This window comes from Spea bombifrons, chromosome 13, assembly GCF_027358695.1.
Source record: "Spea bombifrons isolate aSpeBom1 chromosome 13, aSpeBom1.2.pri, whole genome shotgun sequence".
NCBI lineage: Eukaryota > Metazoa > Chordata > Amphibia > Anura > Pelobatidae > Spea > Spea bombifrons.
The window spans coordinates 25933278-25954076 of record NC_071099.1 but is presented as its reverse complement, the minus strand read 5'-3'; the positions used below and the strand labels follow the sequence as shown (position 1 = coordinate 25954076).

The 20799-nt window shown below is 45.0% G+C and overlaps 1 protein-coding gene across 2 annotated transcripts in view; it reads left to right on the top strand.

Moving 5' to 3' along the window:
* RPTOR (regulatory associated protein of MTOR complex 1) overlaps positions 1 to 11638 on the top strand; it is a 92560-nt gene extending 80922 nt beyond the window's left edge. Inside the window, exons 12-35 of one of the 2 annotated variants that reach the window (XM_053453069.1) lie at positions 611 to 694; positions 1007 to 1117; positions 1470 to 1544; positions 1849 to 1914; positions 2413 to 2604; positions 2707 to 2847; positions 2962 to 3079; positions 3158 to 3298; positions 3524 to 3682; positions 4540 to 4658; positions 5409 to 5512; positions 5612 to 5798; positions 6717 to 6827; positions 7046 to 7151; positions 7534 to 7648; positions 8112 to 8236; positions 8344 to 8448; positions 8954 to 9001; positions 9378 to 9484; positions 9662 to 9789; positions 9985 to 10071; positions 10160 to 10276; positions 10499 to 10628; positions 10905 to 11638. In XM_053453069.1, coding sequence (XP_053309044.1) covers positions 611 to 694; positions 1007 to 1117; positions 1470 to 1544; positions 1849 to 1914; positions 2413 to 2604; positions 2707 to 2847; positions 2962 to 3079; positions 3158 to 3298; positions 3524 to 3682; positions 4540 to 4658; positions 5409 to 5512; positions 5612 to 5798; positions 6717 to 6827; positions 7046 to 7151; positions 7534 to 7648; positions 8112 to 8236; positions 8344 to 8448; positions 8954 to 9001; positions 9378 to 9484; positions 9662 to 9789; positions 9985 to 10071; positions 10160 to 10276; positions 10499 to 10628; positions 10905 to 10973 — 2745 coding nt within the window. In that variant the 3' untranslated portion in view covers positions 10974 to 11638. The remainder of the gene's footprint in view (positions 1 to 610; positions 695 to 1006; positions 1118 to 1469; positions 1545 to 1848; positions 1915 to 2412; positions 2605 to 2706; positions 2848 to 2961; positions 3080 to 3157; positions 3299 to 3523; positions 3683 to 4539; positions 4659 to 5408; positions 5513 to 5611; positions 5799 to 6716; positions 6828 to 7045; positions 7152 to 7533; positions 7649 to 8111; positions 8237 to 8343; positions 8449 to 8953; positions 9002 to 9377; positions 9485 to 9661; positions 9790 to 9984; positions 10072 to 10159; positions 10277 to 10498; positions 10629 to 10904) is intronic. The other variant, XM_053453070.1, reaches the window with a different exon arrangement.
* The last annotated feature ends 9161 nt before the right edge of the window (positions 11639 to 20799 follow it).

The following is a 20799-nucleotide window of genomic DNA, read 5'->3' as shown; positions in this document are numbered from 1 at the left end:
GTTCACCTTCCATTCTCTCCCCGCCTGTCCTGTGTCTCTAATTGCACTGTGCATATATCTCCACCATCCTCCTTAATCTGACACAGGGCTTGTCTCCTTTCACGTTATATCACAACTGCGCTCCCGGCCAGATGCTCGAGGATAACAAATTACTTGCTCTCTTCTGCATGAATTGAGGGCAATGACGTGCGTCTTCCTAATGAAGATGAGCTATGCTTTGCGGTCTCGACTGGACTGCTCTCTTGCCCGGCCGCACCGGAGTTCTCCGAATTCAGGGGCCCTGGTTTTATTCGGCTATTGGGTTGCAAGTTGGACCCTCATTGAATCCTTTAGTGCCTTCTGAGTTTTGTGGAGCTGTTATGGTCTCTGTAAGGGTTAAAAAAGCACGTAATTCATCTTTCTCTCCTCATTACAAGCTGACCTTTTGCGTTTCCCGTGCCGATGTGTGTTGGCAAACTTTGTAATAAATCACACTTTTATGCTGTCGGAGGCCGGGTTCTGTTCATCGATATCTCTGAGATGTAGTAGGTTTGTAGGACCTCTCAGTCCATCCCATCCAGCCGCACGTACGCCGTCTTGATTAATATCCTTTTTCTGTTCCCCTTTCCAGGTGTTGCTGAGTCAGGTTCATCGTCTCCGCGCTCTGGACCTCCTGGGAAGGTTCCTGGACCTCGGGCCCTGGGCCGTGAGTCTGGTGCGTATTACACCTGCTGTTATCTGGACGGTATGGCAGCCTATGAACGTTCATAAGTAACAGCTGGAGAGCTTCATACTGCGTACCCCTATAACCCCGAAGAACTTTATATTTAATGAATGGATCCTCTCTGTATGGTTTGCTAATTATTCTTTTATATAAATGTTCAGCACTTTAACAGAACTGTAGGGGGATTATCATAAAATCTAACCCCTTCCTGATTTCTGCACGGACGTGGAAATGAACGTTATAATAGCATGCGCTCCGGTGTATCGGCGGGACTCTAGCGCTGTCTCTCTCTCTCTCCCGTAGGCTCTATCTGTGGGGATATTCCCTTATGTACTGAAACTTCTGCAGAGCTCCGCGCGGGAGCTGAGGCCTTTGCTCGTTTTCATCTGGGCCAAGATCCTGGCTGTGGATAGTGTGAGTATTCATGTCCGAGAAGAGCGTCCTGCCTGTTCATCCAAACGCTTCTGCGCTCCGGCACTGTACATATATCACACCTAAGGGTACATATATCGCACCCAAGGGAGTCCTCTCTAGGTGTGAAGGACGCATCAGAGCAGAGATATTTCTGGAAAGGTTTTGATAGAAGAGAAAATGGCTAGACCTTCACTGAAAACTTTGCCACAGATATAGTTCTATAGGGTTTAATAAAATCCGCTTTAAATTAAAAGAAGAAGTCTGTAATAAAATAATTCTCCCCTTACTATCTTGTTCTCCTTTCTCTCTCTTCATCTTTTTTGTTACTTTGTGTCTCTTTTGTCGTTCGTAGTCTTGCCAGGCGGATTTGGTGAAAGATAACGGCCACAAGTATTTCCTCGCTGTTCTAGCCGATCCCTACATGCCGGTAAGACTGACCATGACCCTCGCTTACATTGTCCTTGGTTAAAATCAATTGGTCACCGTGACATTACAGTGATCTAGTAGCCAATAGGAGCTCCCGGCTCACATAGCATTTTAGGATCGCCATAAACTTCTTTACCTGGGCTGATCAGAGATTTCAGTGTTATCTAAAAAATTTTTTATTTTTTTTAAGTGTTTTTTTTTTTATGCAATTATTCCTTGGTGAAATGCTGATCCTCTGCAGTAATTGTCCGTTTGACAGGTGAACAGTCTCTTTGTTTTATAACTGTCTGTTCTGATCCTCGTAGGCTGAACATCGCACCATGACCGCCTTCATTTTGGCTGTGATTGTAAATAACTACACCACTGGCCAGGTCAGTGTCTGTAACACCAAGGGTTAAAAAAGGGGGAGCGTTCATAAATGGTTGCGGCGTGAAAGGGACAGAAAATGGGTGGGGTTTGGTCAGTGGGTGGGGCATAGTAAAGAGTGGGCAGAGCTATCATTAAGCCCCTCCCGTTCCAAAGACAGATATACGCTATACAGGGCAGTCTCCATAGGCAAAGATCTGTCACTATTATACGGCTGAGCGCTTTGCTCCAGCTCCTGCCTGATGCTCGGTTCTCTGGTGGTGGCTCACGCTCTTGGGCGCCTTCTCAACACTTGGGTTTTGTAAAGGTCACTCCATACGATTAAAGTATAATTTTTCATGGCGATATCAACAAAGTGTAACGGCCAACTAAATTAAAAATACTGTTTAGGCGACTGTACTGTGTTTAGTTATATTAGTGCATTGGGGTTTGTCAGAGAAGCCTGGAGGCGGTGGCATGTCCTTTTAGAACCTTTAAATGAAACGTTTTTGCTTCTGCTGTAGGAAGCCTGTCTACAGGGTAACTTAATTGCCATCTGCCTGGAACAACTCAACGATCCGCACCCTCTGCTGCGGCAGTGGGTTGCAATCTGTCTGGGGCGCATCTGGCAGAACTTTGATGCCGCGCGATGGTGTGGCGTTCGTGACAGCGCCCATGAGAAGCTCTACAGCCTTCTTTCGGACCCTATGCCTGAGGTAAGCATTGGCCCGCATTCGAAAGGCAGGACAGTAATGCTGTACATGGACTTTAAGCTTCGGGGCTTCATGTCTTCCATTAACTCCTCTTATGCACGGCAGGTTCGCAGCTCAGCAGTATTTGCGCTTGGGACCTTTGTTGGGAACTCAGCAGAACGAACGGACCACTCAACGACAATCGATCACAACGTCGCCATGATGTTGGCGCAGCTTATCAATGATGGAAGTGCGATGGTTCGCAAGGTAGGTCGATCCATGACGGAATGCAAAGCCTTTTATACGTGCATAGGGTGGCCGCAGTTTGGGTAGCCAACGCTAACCACGTCTGCTAAACGGTCCTTATTTTCTGATGCGTAGGAGCTGGTGGTGGCTCTCAGCCACCTTGTTGTGCAGTACGAGAGCAACTTCTGCACTGTGGCTCTCCAGTTCATGGAGGAGGAAAAGAATTACCCCCTGCCTTCCCCAGCGTCCACTGGTGCGTACATCTTCTCTGGTCCTTTATTGCAAGGGCTTTGTGACTCAATGTACTTAAACATCACCTCTTCCATTTCAGAGGGGGGCAGCCTGACACCAGTACGGGAGACTCCCAGCACCCCTCGCCTGCGATCCGTCAGCTCCTACAGCAACATCCGAGCAGTGACCACTCCGCGAAACCTGAATAAATCGCTACAAAACCTCAGTTTGAATGAAGAGAGTAAGATTTCAAGGGGCTAAAAGGGAGAGCATTACACAAAATGCAATTAAGACAATAATCCTGTGATCCACTTCTTGTGTGCATGCACTGTGTATAGATAAGTAACTTATTGGACATCTAATTACTTTGTCATTATCTGTCAGGCTTTCACAATTTATTGCCATTGCGAGACCAATAAGCTGGGGAAAACATTCAGTGTTTAAGATGTTGCTGTATTGTCCTCAGTGGTGAACGCTGTGGTATTCTCCCCTGGAAACCTCAGCACAAGCAGCAGCGCAAGCAGCACCCTCGGCAGCCCCGACAATGAAGAATACATCCTGTCCTTCGAGACCATCGATAAAATGAGACGTGTCAGTTCCTACTCGTCTCTGAACTCTCTGATAGGTAAGAGTTGGTCCCTCTCGTCACCCCTCCACCTCCCTGGGATGGTTATTGTAGGGTTTTCTTAACCCACCATTCCATGCACACAAACATGGCGGCCGTACCCGATACCCCTGTCACTGTGACATCCAAGTACTCCTGCCTAGCCTGGAAATCCAGCCTGACGCAGCCAGCGGTACTTTCTCATACACTTCGCAGCCCAAATCCTCACAAACATTGCTTTATTTCATTTTATTTGTGTAATAACCATGGTTTCTGCCAGTAATATGTTCTTTGCTTGTTACATCCGGTGATCGTTCCCAACGCCCCATCACCACCTCCTTCATTGATTTTTGATCCCAGTTTTCTGCTGTCAGTGTTTAGTCCTCTGGGGCTCCCAGACTTCATTACTAGCTCTGCCTCCGTTAAAAAAAAGAAAAAAGAGATTTAGGGGAAAATGTTTACATCAAAGGAATATTCTTAATGAGATGTCAGAAACCACTGGGGCTGTTGTCAGAATCCCACTTACTCATGAGCCTTTTTAGGAGATCACTTATTGAACGTAAGAGAGGATCTTCCCTTAACCATTCATAAGACAGACGTAGAATACACATCCGCAATATACATCGGTTAAAGATTTGACCTCTGAGCTTTAAAACTCTTTGGTGGATTGTTTGGAGAGTCGGTCCCACAGAAGCCTGCAGCGATAGGGAAGGTTACGTTTTGATGTTTAATTGTCCGGAATAATAACCCATGTATTGTGAAGGGGAAGCTGGGTTGCACTTTGTTGCTGGTGGGCATTATCTGGCGCTGCAGAAACAGAAAGTGCTGCTTGGTTTTATTATTAAATCATTTCTTCTAATCGTACTCTGTATCCGCAGGCGTCTCGTTTAACAGCGTCTACACTCAGCTCTGGAGGGTCCTCCTTCACCTTGCAGCCGACCCGTATCCAGAAGTGTCCGACCTCGCCATGAAAGTGCTGAACAGCACTGCGTACAAGGTAGGCGCCCCGTCGCGTGTTTTTGCTGGCTGAAAGTGAGGGAGTTGGAGTGTGATCTTGCAGAATGCCCCTTGCCCCATCTCTCTGTTAGCTGCTCCCGGCCCCCGCGTGCAGCGGTAGAGATGCACGCTGGCTTCAGCATAATAGATATTTCTTTATTTAGCTGTGACAGCATCTGCAGAGTCTGGGGGGAATTCTTGAGCTTCCCTGCCCCACTTTTTCTCCTCTCATGCTCCTCTCTGCCCTACTGCAGGTGATTGCACGCCATACTATTCCTCTTCCCTTCGAGATCGCTCCGCCGCGCGGCAGAGGCGTTAAAGCGTGCGCTCTAAGAGACCGCATTAGTTATGCAGCTCGTTAGCGGTGCATTAAATGTGCGATGGGAGCTGTTCTGTGCAGCTGCCTCGCAGTGAATGTTTTCTCTGTCATTTGATTTTCATTTTGTTTTCTTTTGGTTAGTTTATTAAGTACTTGGTAGGGTTTGTCTGCTGGAATCTAAACATCAGAAACGCAGACTACGTTAAGTATCTGAGCAGGAGGCAGTAATGTATGCGGGCAGCTGGATGGATATGATGATACCCCCTTGACTCCATCGGGGAGGCAGAAGTGATCCCCCATTAATCCCATGCAGTGAATACCCGGCTTGTGTTTTTGCAGACGACGCTGGCTGCAGGTCGTTCGCTCTTTACCTTTTGAACACTTGTCCTTTTTCCTTAACATTTCTTGAAACTTTGTTTCCTCCCGTCATAGGCTACCATGAGTGCCCGGCCCCAGAGGATCCTGGACGCGTCGGCCCTTACTCAGTCTGCCCCGGCCAGTCCCACCAATAAGGGCATGCACATCCACCAAGTGGGGTAAGAACCGTGTCAGGGAATGAAATCTCCGAGCGCACGTATGCTGGGTCTGCGGTTTAAACGCACAGCCTTCTCACCATCTGTCCTGTATGATTCCAGAGGGTCTCCTCCGACTCCCAGCGCAAGCAGCTCCAGCCTCACCAACGACGTGCCCAAAGCACCAGCCGCTAGGGAGCTTCCTTCCGCCCGGCCTGCCAATGTCGGCGCCAACATCGGAGTGCAGTACACCCCTCATTCTCATCAGTTTCCCCGAACCCGCAAAATGTTCGACAAAGGCCCAGACCAGGTGAGCCACTGAAATATCCATCTTTTATGCGTTGAGTCGTCCCTGAAATACCAAGCTGAAAATGAACCGGTGGAGGGTGGTGGACAGATTGATGGGTGTGTGTGAGCTGGCCGAGCGCTCTTACCTATAGCTGCGCGCACCAAACGGCCAGCAACTCCTGCCTTCTGAACGCAGGCAGCTGCTCATAAATACTTCGTGTAGAGGAGCTGTTTGCTTGGTAAATATTCAGTCCTTGTGCCCACGTCGCTGCAGCTGGAGGGCAGAGCTGTCTGTTCATCCTCTGCTACCCTGAAGTTACATGGCTCTGCAGTTTTTGCGATCCGGTTAGTGACCCGGGTCCCCGGCGCAGGCGTGATATCGGCTGTCAGTTATCAGAGTGATGTCTCTGTGGCAGTAAAAATACAGCTTTAAGTACCGGTATCAGATGGCTGGGAGTAATTGGATTTGTGCCAATCTTAGAAACATATCTCTTCATAACACAGACATATTGCCCCAAATTGGGGGCTTTTAATGCCCGGTCTGGTGGTTGGCACCCTGTATTCTCCTAAATTAGATAGGTATATCTTGCAACATGGAACGATAACTTCCAAATAAAAGGGTAAGGTGTAAAAGAACTGTGAGGAAGAAATGGGGTTTACCTGAGCAAGTCTTGGGAGTAACAGCGGGATCTTTATTTTAGAGTTGTGAATGCGTGGAACAGACTTTCAGCAGATTTGGTGTCTCCTAATACACTGGGAGTTCACAATTAAAGGTTCTCATTTAGGGAATAAGCGGGCTGCAAGGTTCTACCCGTGTTTCTTCTTGTCTCATGAATGTTATTGTAAGTACTCCTGGCCTTCTTGGTACAGAGCCTGTACCTTCCTCGCTTCCCTGGAACAGTCTCGTTCTTTTATCACATTTGTTTTTTTTCCTCCTCAGACCGCGGATGATGGAGACGATGGCATCGCTCACAAGAGCTTTGTTTCAGGGACACTACAGACCGGTTTTGGCGACTGGAGTGCGAAGTACTTTGCCCAGCCGGTTATGAAGGTAAAAAGAATCACACTAATATTTTGGAGAAAGAAGCAGTCGCGACCGGCTGTAGCTACTCGGCGAAGGGCCCGTCGGCATTCAGTTGTTGGCCCGCGTCTCCAGCTTGTGCTTCCTAAAGAGAAACATCCATACTCAGGGCCGTATATTAAAAACGATATAATATCAAAACGATCCCTGATCTTCCAAGAGTGGCAACTCCTTTTATCTTCTCTCAGATGCCGGACGAACACGACATGGAAAGTCAGGTCCGCAAAGAGCGAGAATGGCGCTTCATGCGAAACACGAAGGTCAGGAGACAGGCGCAGACACTAATACAGAAAGGTGAGACGGGGACATATCCATCCTTAAATCATGTTCTGCACCCGTCTACATTTCGAGTTCTCTGAATGTTTTCCTCCACTTTCCGGTTTCTTTTCCTGAGTGTCCAGATACGATTTTATTTTTTCCCCCTCTTTGTTGAAATGAGATTTGAAGCGTCTGTATTAACACGGCGCCTGTCCTGCCAAGCGGCGATAATCCGAGCCGACTACTGTCCAGTTACAAATCAATATCGCTACACAAAGGCAGCCAGAACGTTATTAATATACGCGAGCGAGCGAGGAAGCCACGGGCAATCGGCGCTCGAGCCATTGAGGAGCCAGATAGTCTCTGGAGAGATACATGCACATAAGATGTTTGCTCTAAAGTTATAATTTTATTTCAGGAGTATCCCGGTTGGATGATCAGATTTTTATCAACCGGAATCCAGGCGTTCCTTCGGTGGTAAAGTTCCATCCTTTTACTTCATGCATTGCGGTGGCCGACAAAGACAGCATCTGGTAAGAGTTTTAAAAGCAGTTATTTTATTTCCGTGGAGATATACGGGTTCTGTCCATGCCCGAGATTACCGGCACTGGAGGATACCAATGTTTGCAGTAGTTCCTAAGGCTGGGATGAATCGTAGGATCCAGGATCTACACGGTATCACTAACGTCCAGTATCTGTCCTGGGGTTACCGCTTATAACATAACATACGCCGACTTCTAAAGCTCTTAGTCTTAAATTGTCTATACGTTTAGATTCTTCTGGTCTCCCGGATTAAAGCCAAAATTCTTCCAGCTTGATTTTTATGATATGCAAGGCCTTTTAAAATATATACTTTCTGAACTCCAGACGAGGCTCTGTAAATTGCTATATTTTCTTTCTAGGAAGTATAGTGACAAACGAGAAGTGCCCAGCGGGTTCAGAACTACCTGTATGTCTATGCATATTAACATATGCTGATTGTTTCTTCGTTTGTAGTTTTTGGGACTGGGAGAAGGGAGAGAAACTGGACTATTTCCACAATGGCAACCCACGTTATACTCGAATAACAGCGATGGAGTATTTAAATGGACAGGACTGCTCCCTGCTGCTCAGTGCCACAGGTGTGTCCCGCTGCGTCCAAAGACTCTCCTGTCTGCGTTTCATTTTCTTCCCGTGTTCTGTATATGTTTGTTTGAGGATGTTTATAAGGTCTCTTCTCCGCCTGTAGATGATGGTGCCATCCGAGTGTGGAAGAATTTTGATGATCTAGAGAAAAATCCAGAGATGGTGACGGCATGGCAGGGTCTGTCGGACATGTTGCCGACTACGCGAGGTACGCCTGTGTCCGAACGCTCGGTTAGATCTTGGAAGGAAGGAGACGGGAAGATGTCTCCTCAGTAGTCACCCCCACTTCATGTATCTCCAGCGACCTTTGTGTGCTCCCTCTGCCTCTTTTCTACCCCCTTTTGTTATCTCTGTTCTAGAACTCCCAATTCTGTGTGATAATCATGTTAGGGGCAGTTTGTGGCTTACTGGCCCTTCAGGGTCTGCTCTTTAATGGAACTTCCATGTTTAAATGGGTTGTTCTAATTCTTTAACGTTTCATGTTGTGAAAAATTGAACTAACTTCTTGTGCCAAACACAATTTAGCTCTAGATTTGGGGGTTTCTGTGCGTCTCTTTGTCTTCTTACCCTTTGCTTGCTCCGGGGGCTGGTATCGTCACAGACACGGCACTGCCAGCTTCTGGAGCTGTAAACAAGGGGGTCACCTGTGTTCCTAACTTTTTGCCTCTTTTGCTCCTGCGTGCTGCCTCCCTTCCCCCACTCTTGTCCCACAGGCGGGACACGAAGGGTTTCCATCCATCTTGACAGGAGTAAGCAAGGCGGTAAGTTCTCCCGTCACCTCTGATTAGAGCCCTGTGCATACTTTGGTGAGTTTGTGGATGTCGGTGCACCCGTGTGTGATATATTTACTCATACCTATCCATTTACGATTCACCACATGTACATAACAGCAAAAAAGAGTCCACATACGACCCAGTTATGTCTTCCAGTCCTTGAGTATATACAACACTTGATACGTATTATTTATGTGGGATTTAGAAGAAGACTTCTTTAGGACTTTGAGAACTTACTCTTTTTTCCAAAAATACCATACAAAACATTTATCTGATAATTATAGACCGCTTTACTGATACAATTTACATCCACACGTGAAACGAAGCCCCCCGCTACTGATAATCTACTTTTTTTTAATCACAGGGGCCGGGATGGTTGTGGATTGGGAGCAAGAAACCGGTCTGCTCTTCACGTCCGGCGATGTACGAATTCTTCGGATATGGGACACAGACAGGGAAATTAAAGTCCAGGTAAAAAAAAAAATGGCGGGCCAAGGTTCGGAGCGTTACGTTCCTGCCGCCTTTACAGATTTGCATTAAACCCTAGACGCTCATCTCAAGATACACAGCAGCCGGCAAAGAGCAGGACAAGCCGAGGCCAATGTTTTTTGTATAAATTGTATATAAATGTTGTATATATTTCATCAGGATATACCCACCGGCGCAGACAGCTGCGTTACCAGCCTTTCCTGTGATTCCCACCGTTCCCTTATCGTAGCCGGGCTGGGAGACGGATCCGTGAGAGTGTTTGACCGCAGGATGGCATCGAACGAATGGTAAGAGCCTGGCTGCCACCTGACGTTTCCAGCCAATCACATCCATCTATGCCGCATTTATCGCATAGGTGTATCATTGGGCTTCTTATTGGCAGAGCAGACTTGGCTGAATCTTAGATCTATTCACTTAATGTGCAGCCTATTTAATTAATGTGCGCTGAAATCATCACGCGTTTCTGACACTTCTCATTACAGCCGCGTGATGACTTACCGTGAGCACACGGCCTGGGTGCTAAAGACTCACCTCCAAAAACATTCGGACGGCAGCATCATGAGCGTTAGGTACTAAACTCCCCCTTCCCTTGACGTGTTGTGAGACTTGCGGGTGGGCATGCGCTCCGGTAGTAAATCTGACTTCTCTTGTTGCCAGTGTGAACGGAGACATCCGTTACTTTGACCTGAGGATGCCCGAATCGCTCAACGTGCTTCAAATCGTAAAGGGTCTCACTGCGCTGGACTTCCACCCGCAGGCGAACCTGTTTGCATGGTGAGTAAAGCAGGTCTTACTCTGAGTGATGCATTCACAAACGGCATAAAAAACGGCATAAAAAACACACAACCTTCACCGACAGTATTTGTAATCAGCCTCGCTCCCATAGAAGAGACCCCCCCACGGGTAGACTCCACTTAAGATTTAGCACTCCCCAGAGGGGTCATCATTATGTATTTTTGCTGTTTTTAGTTAGCTTTTATTTTCTCTCTTTTCCAGTGGTTCTATGAACCAGTTTATTGCCATTTACAATGGAAGCGGAGAAGTGATCAGCAACATCAAATACTACGACGGATTCATGGGGCAGAGGATAGGAGCCATAAGCTGTTTGGCCTTCCATCCACACTGGGTGAGTTGCCCTTCATCCATGACTTTTGTGAGGATGGGTGATTTGGGATGAGGGGGGGCTGTGTACATTGATATATATAGGTACACATATTTTTGATACAATTCATTGGACACAAGCAAGTAAGTAATTCTAAAAACATCCTTTAAGATTCTCTTCACCTTTAAAGAGAATGTGAACAGAACTGTAACAAGGACCTGCAGGGAGATTGTTATAAGGAAGCGATGATCAGACATGGAAACAATTCTTTAATGTTCCTTTCTGTCTTTTCTCCTGCAGCCCCACTTAGCTGTTGGCAGTAACGATTATTACATGTCTATTTACTCTGTTGAAAAGAGAGCGAGATAACCTCTGCGAGAAGATTCAAGGACCTGCCATGTGGCCTCTTCCTGTGTATATATAAGAACGATGACCCCAGGTCATGGCATTCAATTGCTGCTGCTTAGAACTTGAAGAACATTCTTTGAAAGGACAAAGCGAATGAACCCAGGACAGGACGTAAACCTTTCCCCCACCTTTCCTCTTATTCATGTTCTTAGTTCGCGTTGCTTTATCTTTCAGAGGCTCAGGTGAGGGGAACCTTTTAAGTTTGCTGGTTTTTCAGGTTGGGGTAGAAGATGGTAGGTGTTTTTAGCTGTGAATTTTGGTTTGAGTCCCTACTCCTTCCTGCTGCCCTCATAGCTGCTACTCTGGACTCCTCTGCATCCTCCTGAGGGCTCTTGTAGATGAACTCCGTCGGGATCTCCTACGTAGAGCACTCAGGATTTTATCCCGGTGGTCAGAGCAAAAAAGTTCTCCCTCCTCCTCTAAAGACCTCATATACTCAACTTCTGGACTCCAGCCTTTCCTCCACGGTCCCCTTCTGCTCGTGTCACGGACTCTATTGGCTTCTCAAGAGAACACATCCTCACAAATGTAGAAAAATCCCCACTGAAGGTCCGGAGTTCACTGAAAAAGAACGCAGTTCCATCCATCTCATGCAACCTTTACCGATTCAGAGAGGCCCGGGATAGCCGGTAATGTCGCCCACGATTCTGCGCAAGTCTCAGTTGAGGAAGTGAAAAGGAGCTGTGTCCTAAACAGCACACACTGCCTGACCGAGAGACGCGGAACGGCATTTTAATTATTGTGACGCTTGTCCTTAAATAAAACATGCTTTGCATTCGTTCCTCTACTGTCCCACACCGTTCCTACCAAATGGTAATAAGACTGTAAGAAGTACCAGCGTCCCTGATCGGAGTGAACTGGCTTTTTGAGGTTTGATGTCCTCTGTACCTCACCGAGATGTTATGGAGATATTAGAAGTAAGGGTGCTCTACCAGCAATATCCTGAGAAGACTCTTTCGGACTCATTGTCACTCCGTTTCATGATTCAGTCTGTTCCAGTACCACAGCTTCCAAGCCACATACATGACAATTACCTTCAAGTTGAGCAGCAATGTTTACGCCGTTTTAAACAAAAAATCTTTGGTTTTATAAGGGAAAATTATTATTTGAGTGTTTTCCATGAAAAGTTATAACGGAACATACTGGAGTTTCAGTAGATGATGATTTCCAATAGTTGAGGGTCACTTATTGTCAATACCGGTGTATAATATGGAACAGTTCATCTGCAGCAAGCCGTGCATCATGACCGCAGATATGGAAATATGCAACAAATTGGCATGAAATGTAAAAAAATACAAAAAAAACTACTCAAAATTAATTCATAAACCAGATGCCAAACGTTCTCACGCATCTGTTGCCTTGAATTGTGAATTGTTTAGAAAATCACTCAAAAAATGACTGGAAACAAATAATCCAGAAGATACTTTTGATTGGACTTGTTATGGCCTCGTACAACCTCTACAGTTAGTCAGTGATTGGAAAGCATATTCTGTTGCCCTAAGAAATGAATATCAGGTGGTTTGGGTGTTTTTTCCCCCCCATAATTTTTATCAAAGAAAACCGTAAACCTTGGGGAAACGATGTCCTGCTATGTCAACCCTTCCTAAGGATTTATTAAATGATATATATATATATTCCAAAAATAAACTTGTTCTGTAAATTATTTACTGTGCATAGATAATGATGGTGCTACGACTGTAGGTTGGGTTTTGTATTTGCCTCTAGGAAAACACAGCAGCGGCAGTAGACTTGGTCCAGCGGTGCTGCCGGGGTCCATCGGGTTGGACTCTAGATTGATTACATTGCGTTTTCCTCCCATTTTCTGCTTCCATTGGGTAGAATGTGTATCTGCACCTATGATTAAAATATCTAGTTGAAGAAAAACGAAAGCGGTAATCGTGTGGCTTATTTAATTTTAAGATCCGTTAATAACCAGCATGTTTGTGCCACGAAGAATCAATAGGCAGATGGTCCAATAAACAAATACCTTCAGCAAGCCCAAAAACGTGTTTCTCACTTCAAGTTTCCCAACCCAATGCTACAAATCCAGAATCTCTGGGGAGCGAGTGGAAAGAGGCAGAAAAAACCTTAGTCTGGTAGAACCAGTCTTGATTGGTCTTCACCTTTTTATGCCTTCCAGTGTCCAAGAGTGTGATGTCATTTCCTGGCCCCATAGTGTGACGTCATGCCTGGACTTATGTCCATTCAACAGCTCCAGAGTTTGATACAGCTGAAGGTACAAAGCCTCACGGTTGATAGAATGCAATCCCCGATCCTCCAAGACCGGTGGAACTAATACTATTTATACAAATCCACTATTAATAAATAATAAAATAAATGTCCCTAGATTAGTAAAAACTATTGGCTCTGCTTTATGTACCACATATTACAGAAGCAAATATATCTGTCTTATGTTTCGAGTCGGGGCGTCTCTATTCATGTCACACCTCGAAGCTGTATATTTATATAGACTCACACGCGTGTTGGCACAGCATTTACGTTTGATTGTACCAGAATGTAATTTGGAATCATGCACACCCGAATGAATTGTAACATTAAATTTTGTGTTTCAGTTTGATTATTCACAAAGATTCCAAGTGAACGTTCTTTCTCCACACGTCACACAATCTATACCACATCTATAATGCTTCACCCCCCTTTTACCAATATCTGAACCAAAAACTCCTGATTTCCTGGCATGTAGTTTGGCAGAAACCAGCCGGAAAGACAATCCAGATCTTTAAACCGTAGATCAATTCCAGCATTCCTCAAAGGGAGTATAATCTCCAAAATGCTTTTTAATAAAATATATATATATATTTAAAGGGCTGACCATTGAAGATGGAGTTGACACCAGAAATGATCCTTACATGCAAGTAGCACGATAAAGAACAACTTAAACATTCACAGAAGGTCAAATCAACTGCAATTTCCATATAGATCATAGACGATGTTTTGGGGCTGGAGTATTGTACATCAAAAGAAGATTTATTAATAAAAACAACAATAATCAAATCATATGACTAAGCCAGTGTTAACATCTCCTTCATAACCAAGGTAACACTAGAAAAAGGTCAGAGGGGATAGAATATACAAATATATATATATGGCGCAACACAAGCCACTCTGATGACCTGTTCATTGATATGACCAGGAGGTCATCCATTTAGACTTGAAGAAAGGCATTTTCACTTAAAGCAATGAAAAGGGTTCTTTACAGTAAGAGCAATAAAGATGTGGAATCCACTACAAACAGGGGATGGTGGAATTATTATTATTATTTTTAAGCAAGGAGTAATAGACAGGGATATAACGGGATATAAGGGCAGGTTTAGTTAGAACTTGGTGATCCAGTGAGCAAGCAAAGGCCATTTCGGGGGCAAGGTTTTTGTCGCCTTCTGCTGGGTCAACCGGGAGGTTCAAAGTGATGGACATTTCTCAACCTACATTAATATGTTACATTGTTACCCAGAATGGTGGATTTCTCCTTAATACTATAAAACGTATACTTTACGATGGAGATTTTCCTTTAAAATCAGCTTCAAACTCACCCCGGCTCTTTTCTTTATATTCTCGGTGTTACATTATCTACCCTTATTGGTTTAAAGAGAATCTATAAAGGAGAAAATGCTATAAAACGTCTCTATTCTGCAGCAAGCAATTTTCTGAATTGGTTTTGACCTTCGGTTCTGTCCTGAACATACACACAAATCAATGAGGTTTTCATTCCTTGCAAAATATAACCGAGTAGATCGACAGATTGTGATAAATAGCCCTTTAGTGGCAGAAAAATAAAGCGGAGAGAAGTGTCAGGGATTCGCAGGAGAATGATTACTCGAGACTATCTTTCAAACTAAAAAGCATCTGTGAGCTAAACTTTCCGACAGTCAAGTGTTCAGCCCTAACAATTAAGGTTTCATTACAACACATCTAGAGAAGAAATGCAGTGGATGCCGATATCTTATCAGATCGTAATATGACTTGACAGGAACTCAGGGATGTGGAGCCATAATAAGAAATAATTGACTCTCTCCAACAAAGGAATGTATTTAAACATAGACTAAGCCGAAAACGTTCATTTCTCTCTTTAGCACCTTAAACAAGCACTCCATCCATAGTTTTGTGTCACCCGTATGTTATTGGAATTAAAAAATTAGACTTTTAGCTCATTTAGCTCCTCCCCCAGGCTAGCTCTAGTAAAAGCAGGAAGTGTACTTAAGAATGCTTCCTGTACATGCTCTGTAACACTCCCAATGCAGTCATTGAGAGCTGAGCTCCCATTGGAGCAATCTCCGTATTAAACTAGCACGCATGAGATTGGCAATGCAAAGTAGGCATTGGGGGTTGAACTAAATAAAAACAATACAGAAACGCTAGGGAAAAAGTTTGGGAGGGTACAGCAAGCGCACCCAGGCATACTTCCCATTCAAGATATTTTTAAATGGCCCGTTTAATTAGCCTGCTGTGCATCTCTAAAAAGAAACTAGAAAGATATAAAATGTTAAAACAAAGTGTACAAATCTTGGCAGATCGTGTCCATGGTCGCCAAATCAAAACGGTCTCTACGGTGCTCTAACGCGTTGCTTCAACGCATGGAAACAGAATCCTAAAAACATCTTAAACATTTTTTGCTGCCAATCTTGTTGAGTTGGATCTGAGCGCGTTGGTGTTTGGATGTAAAAGACAACAATTCCTGTCTGGATGAGGCAGCTTCTACTGGCAGTAAGGCCTGGGATATGAATAGGGGTCCATTTCTATACCTTAGGAGTCGATCCACGCTTCCCAACTCTTTACAAGGACGTAGAAACCGAATCGTTGCCCCTCAACGTAATGACAATGATCTGACAAGCTGTGGGTCATCGGTGGAAGGCCTGAGACGGTGCGTATCCCGGGGATTCCATTTACGCCAATTTTTAACCATTTAGGTACACACGAATGTTTTACCGGCAGAATTTGGTTTCATAAGATTGGGAGACAGATGTGTGTAACAGTCACTATCCAAAATGAATCTTAAAACCTGACATTATCCTATCCTCCCTGCTACCTTTTACTAATGTCATTCATAAATTCATTGGTTTCCCCAAACAGTCTTTAGAATTTGTTACATTCCATCGGCTGAATGCTTTGAGAAAGCGCGCGTCTCGTGCCCCCGGTAAGGAATACGTTAACCGCCTGTTTAAATCATCGATGTTGTGTGTTTGCGGAGAAATAACATATCTCCGAGCCCGACGCACTTGTGTGTGCGCGTATCTGATTTCTATGCGGTTGCGGCCACCTGCTGGGCTCGGCTCCTGGAGTGTTCCATTAGCTCCGTTCGAGATGAGAGGCGCAGCCGTGGAACACGCCTGCGTTCGTCTAAATAACCAGGCTGTATGAGAAGAATGATCGAGGAGGCAGAGGCAGAAATCACTCAGGGTCTGGGAGAAGCACTCGCCTCGGAGCGCTAATGAAACTCGCAGGGCCTTCCACAAACACAGACGCACACGACGACAACGTGACGCATGTTTGTCAATTTGTTTCTGCCGCCAAACACATCAACAAACTTGTGAAAATCAAGTGGACCGGTCACCCGTAACATACATTAATCAACAGAACATTTACGGCAAGCTGCAGTTCTTTTAATGTACGCAGAACACAAAACCGGTCAACTAGACACAGGAGCAGTCATGGTAACCCCATCCAAAATCATCCGAATTAAACACCAGCACGTTAAGGATTTGGGGGATACAATGAAGATTAAAATAAATACATAAACACCTAAACTGTTTGGCAGATATGGCTTATGGTACATAGTGGGGTCCCCCCTCCCTAGTTAGGGTCTATAAACCCCTCCCCATTTGCTTCAAATTAATATCGAAGGATAAGTCGATTACGTTTTGGTACAGAAGCCCCCCAGGTCTCACTGGTATCCTTGACAACATACATATTTTGGAAGTCGGTTTGCCTCCTGAGGACCCCGAATAACGGTGACTTCTCTGTGTCGGATCTACGATCCTTTACCCTAAATCCACCTGAACCCCAAAGCCAGATCAGAACAACATACATGGCGACAAACTGCATGTGCGAGTTGGATGTTAGTCGCCAGCCTCTGCCATCGATCCGGTTATACCAGTTCTATTATTTATTAGTATTCTGATGAAGATTTTCACCGGTAAGCAGAGAGCTAATGAATTACTTAGTTAAGTTTCTACAAACTCCGTTCGTTCCCCCAAGATATTGTGCACACAAAGGGGCCGCTAAGAATGGCGCATGACATTATTAAATAGAGCCACAACGTCCCGAATAAGGCTCTAGGGGCATCATTTTTCTGATAGGGGCCGCAATGCGTTTCTGATTTTCGCATCTGCGTTGGTTAATCTGGATACAGGGACTACTGATGGCTCTATATAGTTTCCGGGGTCTAACGGCAAGGACCCCAAATTGCTAGGGGTATTAGGCAGTTACAGGTAACCCCGCTGGATACTAAGTATGATGAGAGGTAAGAGTCACCCGATCCCAGCTGGTTACACGTCACACTGAGCTGTCTGCTGACAAACACTGACTCATGCGCCACCCCGTTAATAACGTCAGCCTCGCTCCCCCATCTGTTGTGTTCAGTAAAGCTGCGTCTGATGCCCCTTTTTTCTGCGCCCGTAACGCACAGTGTGGGCACGGTTATAATGAAGGGGGGGGGAGAAAAATCTATGGAATGTTATTAATGAGGTTGGATTAAAGGACACAAATCCATCTTCATGTCACAAGTTCCTGTTTTTTTTGTTAATCAAAAGAAATCGACCGCAATAAATTCCAAAGATGGGGCAGAGTTCCCCCGTCACCAAGACTATACCGACTCCTGCGAGTACTGCTTGATTCACCCGATGTTTCAGAGAGTTCTAAATAATAACTTTAAAGAGTCGGTTTGGCCGGCTCAACCCCGAAACCACATTTCTTGGTGCCTAAAATTAACCTTTTCCTATGGGGATGCCCCCCCCCCCAAATGTTTAGGGAAGACAGTCAGTGTTTGGAGATCTGGGGCCCCAAAGACAAACGGCCCCTCCGGTCCTTCCTTTCGAAGGTTTGATAGAGTTGTTGGGTTTCTCGTTACCTGTTTTGTAATATAACCCACCTCGTTCGAGAAGCTTACAATCTTTTCCTATAACTCTCAGCCAGCATCCTGTCTAAACCATCTGAACAGATCATCCTGACTCGACCAACTCATCCCCATCCAAGCCGTCCTCTACTCCTGCTTCACTGAACCAGCGACTAGATTGTAAGCTCACCAGAGCAGGGCCCTCTTCCCCTTCTGTACCAGTTTGTTATTGCGTGTGATTTTAAATATATCCCACAGACTCTGTACAGCGCTACGGAACCTGCTGGCGCTATATAAATAAATGCAAAGTAATGTAATCTATATAAAACTATCTCGGCTAAGAATATCTGTATCGATAGCCACACGCTTGATAATCACATCTTGTCTCCCTAACTTGTTTTACAAAACTATTTCCCATAAATGGACTTCTCGTCTTCCTCTCCTGGGACGCCGTTACCACCAAGTGCTTCACACCTCCCATCTTAAAAGGCATAAGACATAACGGCCCGGAGACAGCGGAGAACATTAGTGCTCGGGGGGTCCCAGAGGAAGAAACCTGTTTTTTGGTAACCCCAGTTAATTCAGTCTTGAGTTTAACCCCGTCGTTTCCATCAATAGGTCTTCTGAAAGCAGGTCCAGCCACTTAGCAGATCTATCAAGATTTTCAAATTAGATGTATGCCTAAACCACAGGCTTCCTTATGCGACCGTCTTCAATCCCGTAGCCCCGGAAAGAACTTGTTTCTGTTGCAACTAAGGACTGGGGACATGGCACAGGCAATTGTGTCTAAAAGTGATACATTTTAACAAGACAAGAACATTAGAAGATGACATTTGACTGCTCTCTCACATCAAGACATTCGAGGATCCTGAGCTGCCGAGACGCGGGTGTTTTAGCCTCAGAAATGTCGGCCGCCCGATGAGATAAGTGTGGCTTAAGTCTGGATACACGCGGCATTTTTATGCTGGGCACATCCAGCCCGTGGCCGTCGGGTCAGTGCGCGGCTCTGCCGACCAGCGGCTTGCTGTTTACATTACTATAAACCGTTTGATTGTAAGCTCCTTTGAGCAGGGCCCTCCTTACCTCTTCGAATTGTTATGTTACTTACCCTGTTAGGTTTACCCATTGTACAGCGCTGCGTTATATATAAAATAATAATTTACAAAGATAAGGAGAATACATTTTGTTAACGCAATCTCCACCATCAACTTTCGTGACAGTATTATTAATAAACACAAACTCTTCTGCACTTTTGTCTGTTAATATGGTATTTAAACTTTTGTAGGAGAACAATGGGTGAATCGCAGCATCCGGCGCCACAATCCGAAGTCTGTGGACCTGTGAGGTCACGGCGGCCAACTTATTACCTAATAAGCAGGCTTTTTTGTTTTGCTAACGACCTCTTCCATAACGAGACCAATGACAATAAATGACACCGTCTCTGAACAAAGGCTTGACAAGCGTTCTGTGAGCTGGGAATATTAGCTCTTATTGTTTCCTCCCCAGTCTGACTCATTGATTGTCACCTAATTATCACCTGTCCCTAAGCACTCGCTGTGTCACACTAACTGCCCTGACCCAGGCGAGAGGAGACGTTACATAAATACCCCCTGGCCGGGTGCTGTACTGATTGCTAGCTCCATAAACCACGCGCACAGTTTAATTTATAAAGCCCTATTCTAATGTATCCGTGCTATACAACCATACATGCCAGACATGAGAGACTTTTTATGCAGGTTTATAACCCATTTAAGAAGAAGATTTTATTTACTCAGATTTATAAAAGACAGAATGTTTGCTGGGTATGAGGGTATTACAGGGTTCTACAGCCTTAAACGCCCCGATGATGAGTTCCTAGAAATGAGGGGCATTGGGGAAGGAGAGAGGGACTGTCTTTTCTAAAGGAAGACACTTGGGAAGGAGATGAAACACAAATAAACTCAGCAAATATTAAGTCCTTAATAGAGGGACACTTGGGAGGTATTGTTCACATTATGCTAGCCACATTCAAGGCAAAATATTAGGGTCAAGATGCAAAAAGATCTGCCCATGGCCACTCCGGACCTGACCACTTCATATTCTGCTCCAACGTGTGACATCCAGGCATTCTTGTTGTTTTGCACATGGTAGCGTCACAGCGAAAACCACTGCTTGAATACAGGTGAGAATTCTGAATACCTGGTTCTCGTAAAGGCAGTTAGAACCATCCGATTACCACCATAAGTCATACAGCAGAATCACGGACACGTTTAAAGAATCTCTTGCTTAGAACCTACCAGGTATCAACAGTAAATGGGGATCAAGAACATAGTTCCTTTAGACTACCAAGGGGATTCGCCGTGTAATATCAGCCATATCTCCTGACATCCCAACAGGTGCATCAAAAAGTCTGTCATCTGGGACGCCGACCACATACAGGGGAGTCGCAGGGAGGATAAAGCAGGGCCTGGGGGACTGGGAGAAGAATGTTCCCAGATGTGAAAAGCAAGACTGACCATTTCTGTGCAGTCTGTACCAAAGTCTTCATCCAGAGAAAGTTGAAACTCGCTTTTATTCAGATAAAGGGAACCAGAACAGGAAAAATAACCTTGATCAAGCTTTTAAATTTAAATAAGTCATTGTGATTACAGTAATACATGACATCACACAATCCATTTAAACCTTTCAATGCATCGCTCAGCCCGGTGGCCTTGCATGGTCTATTATAAAATATACTGA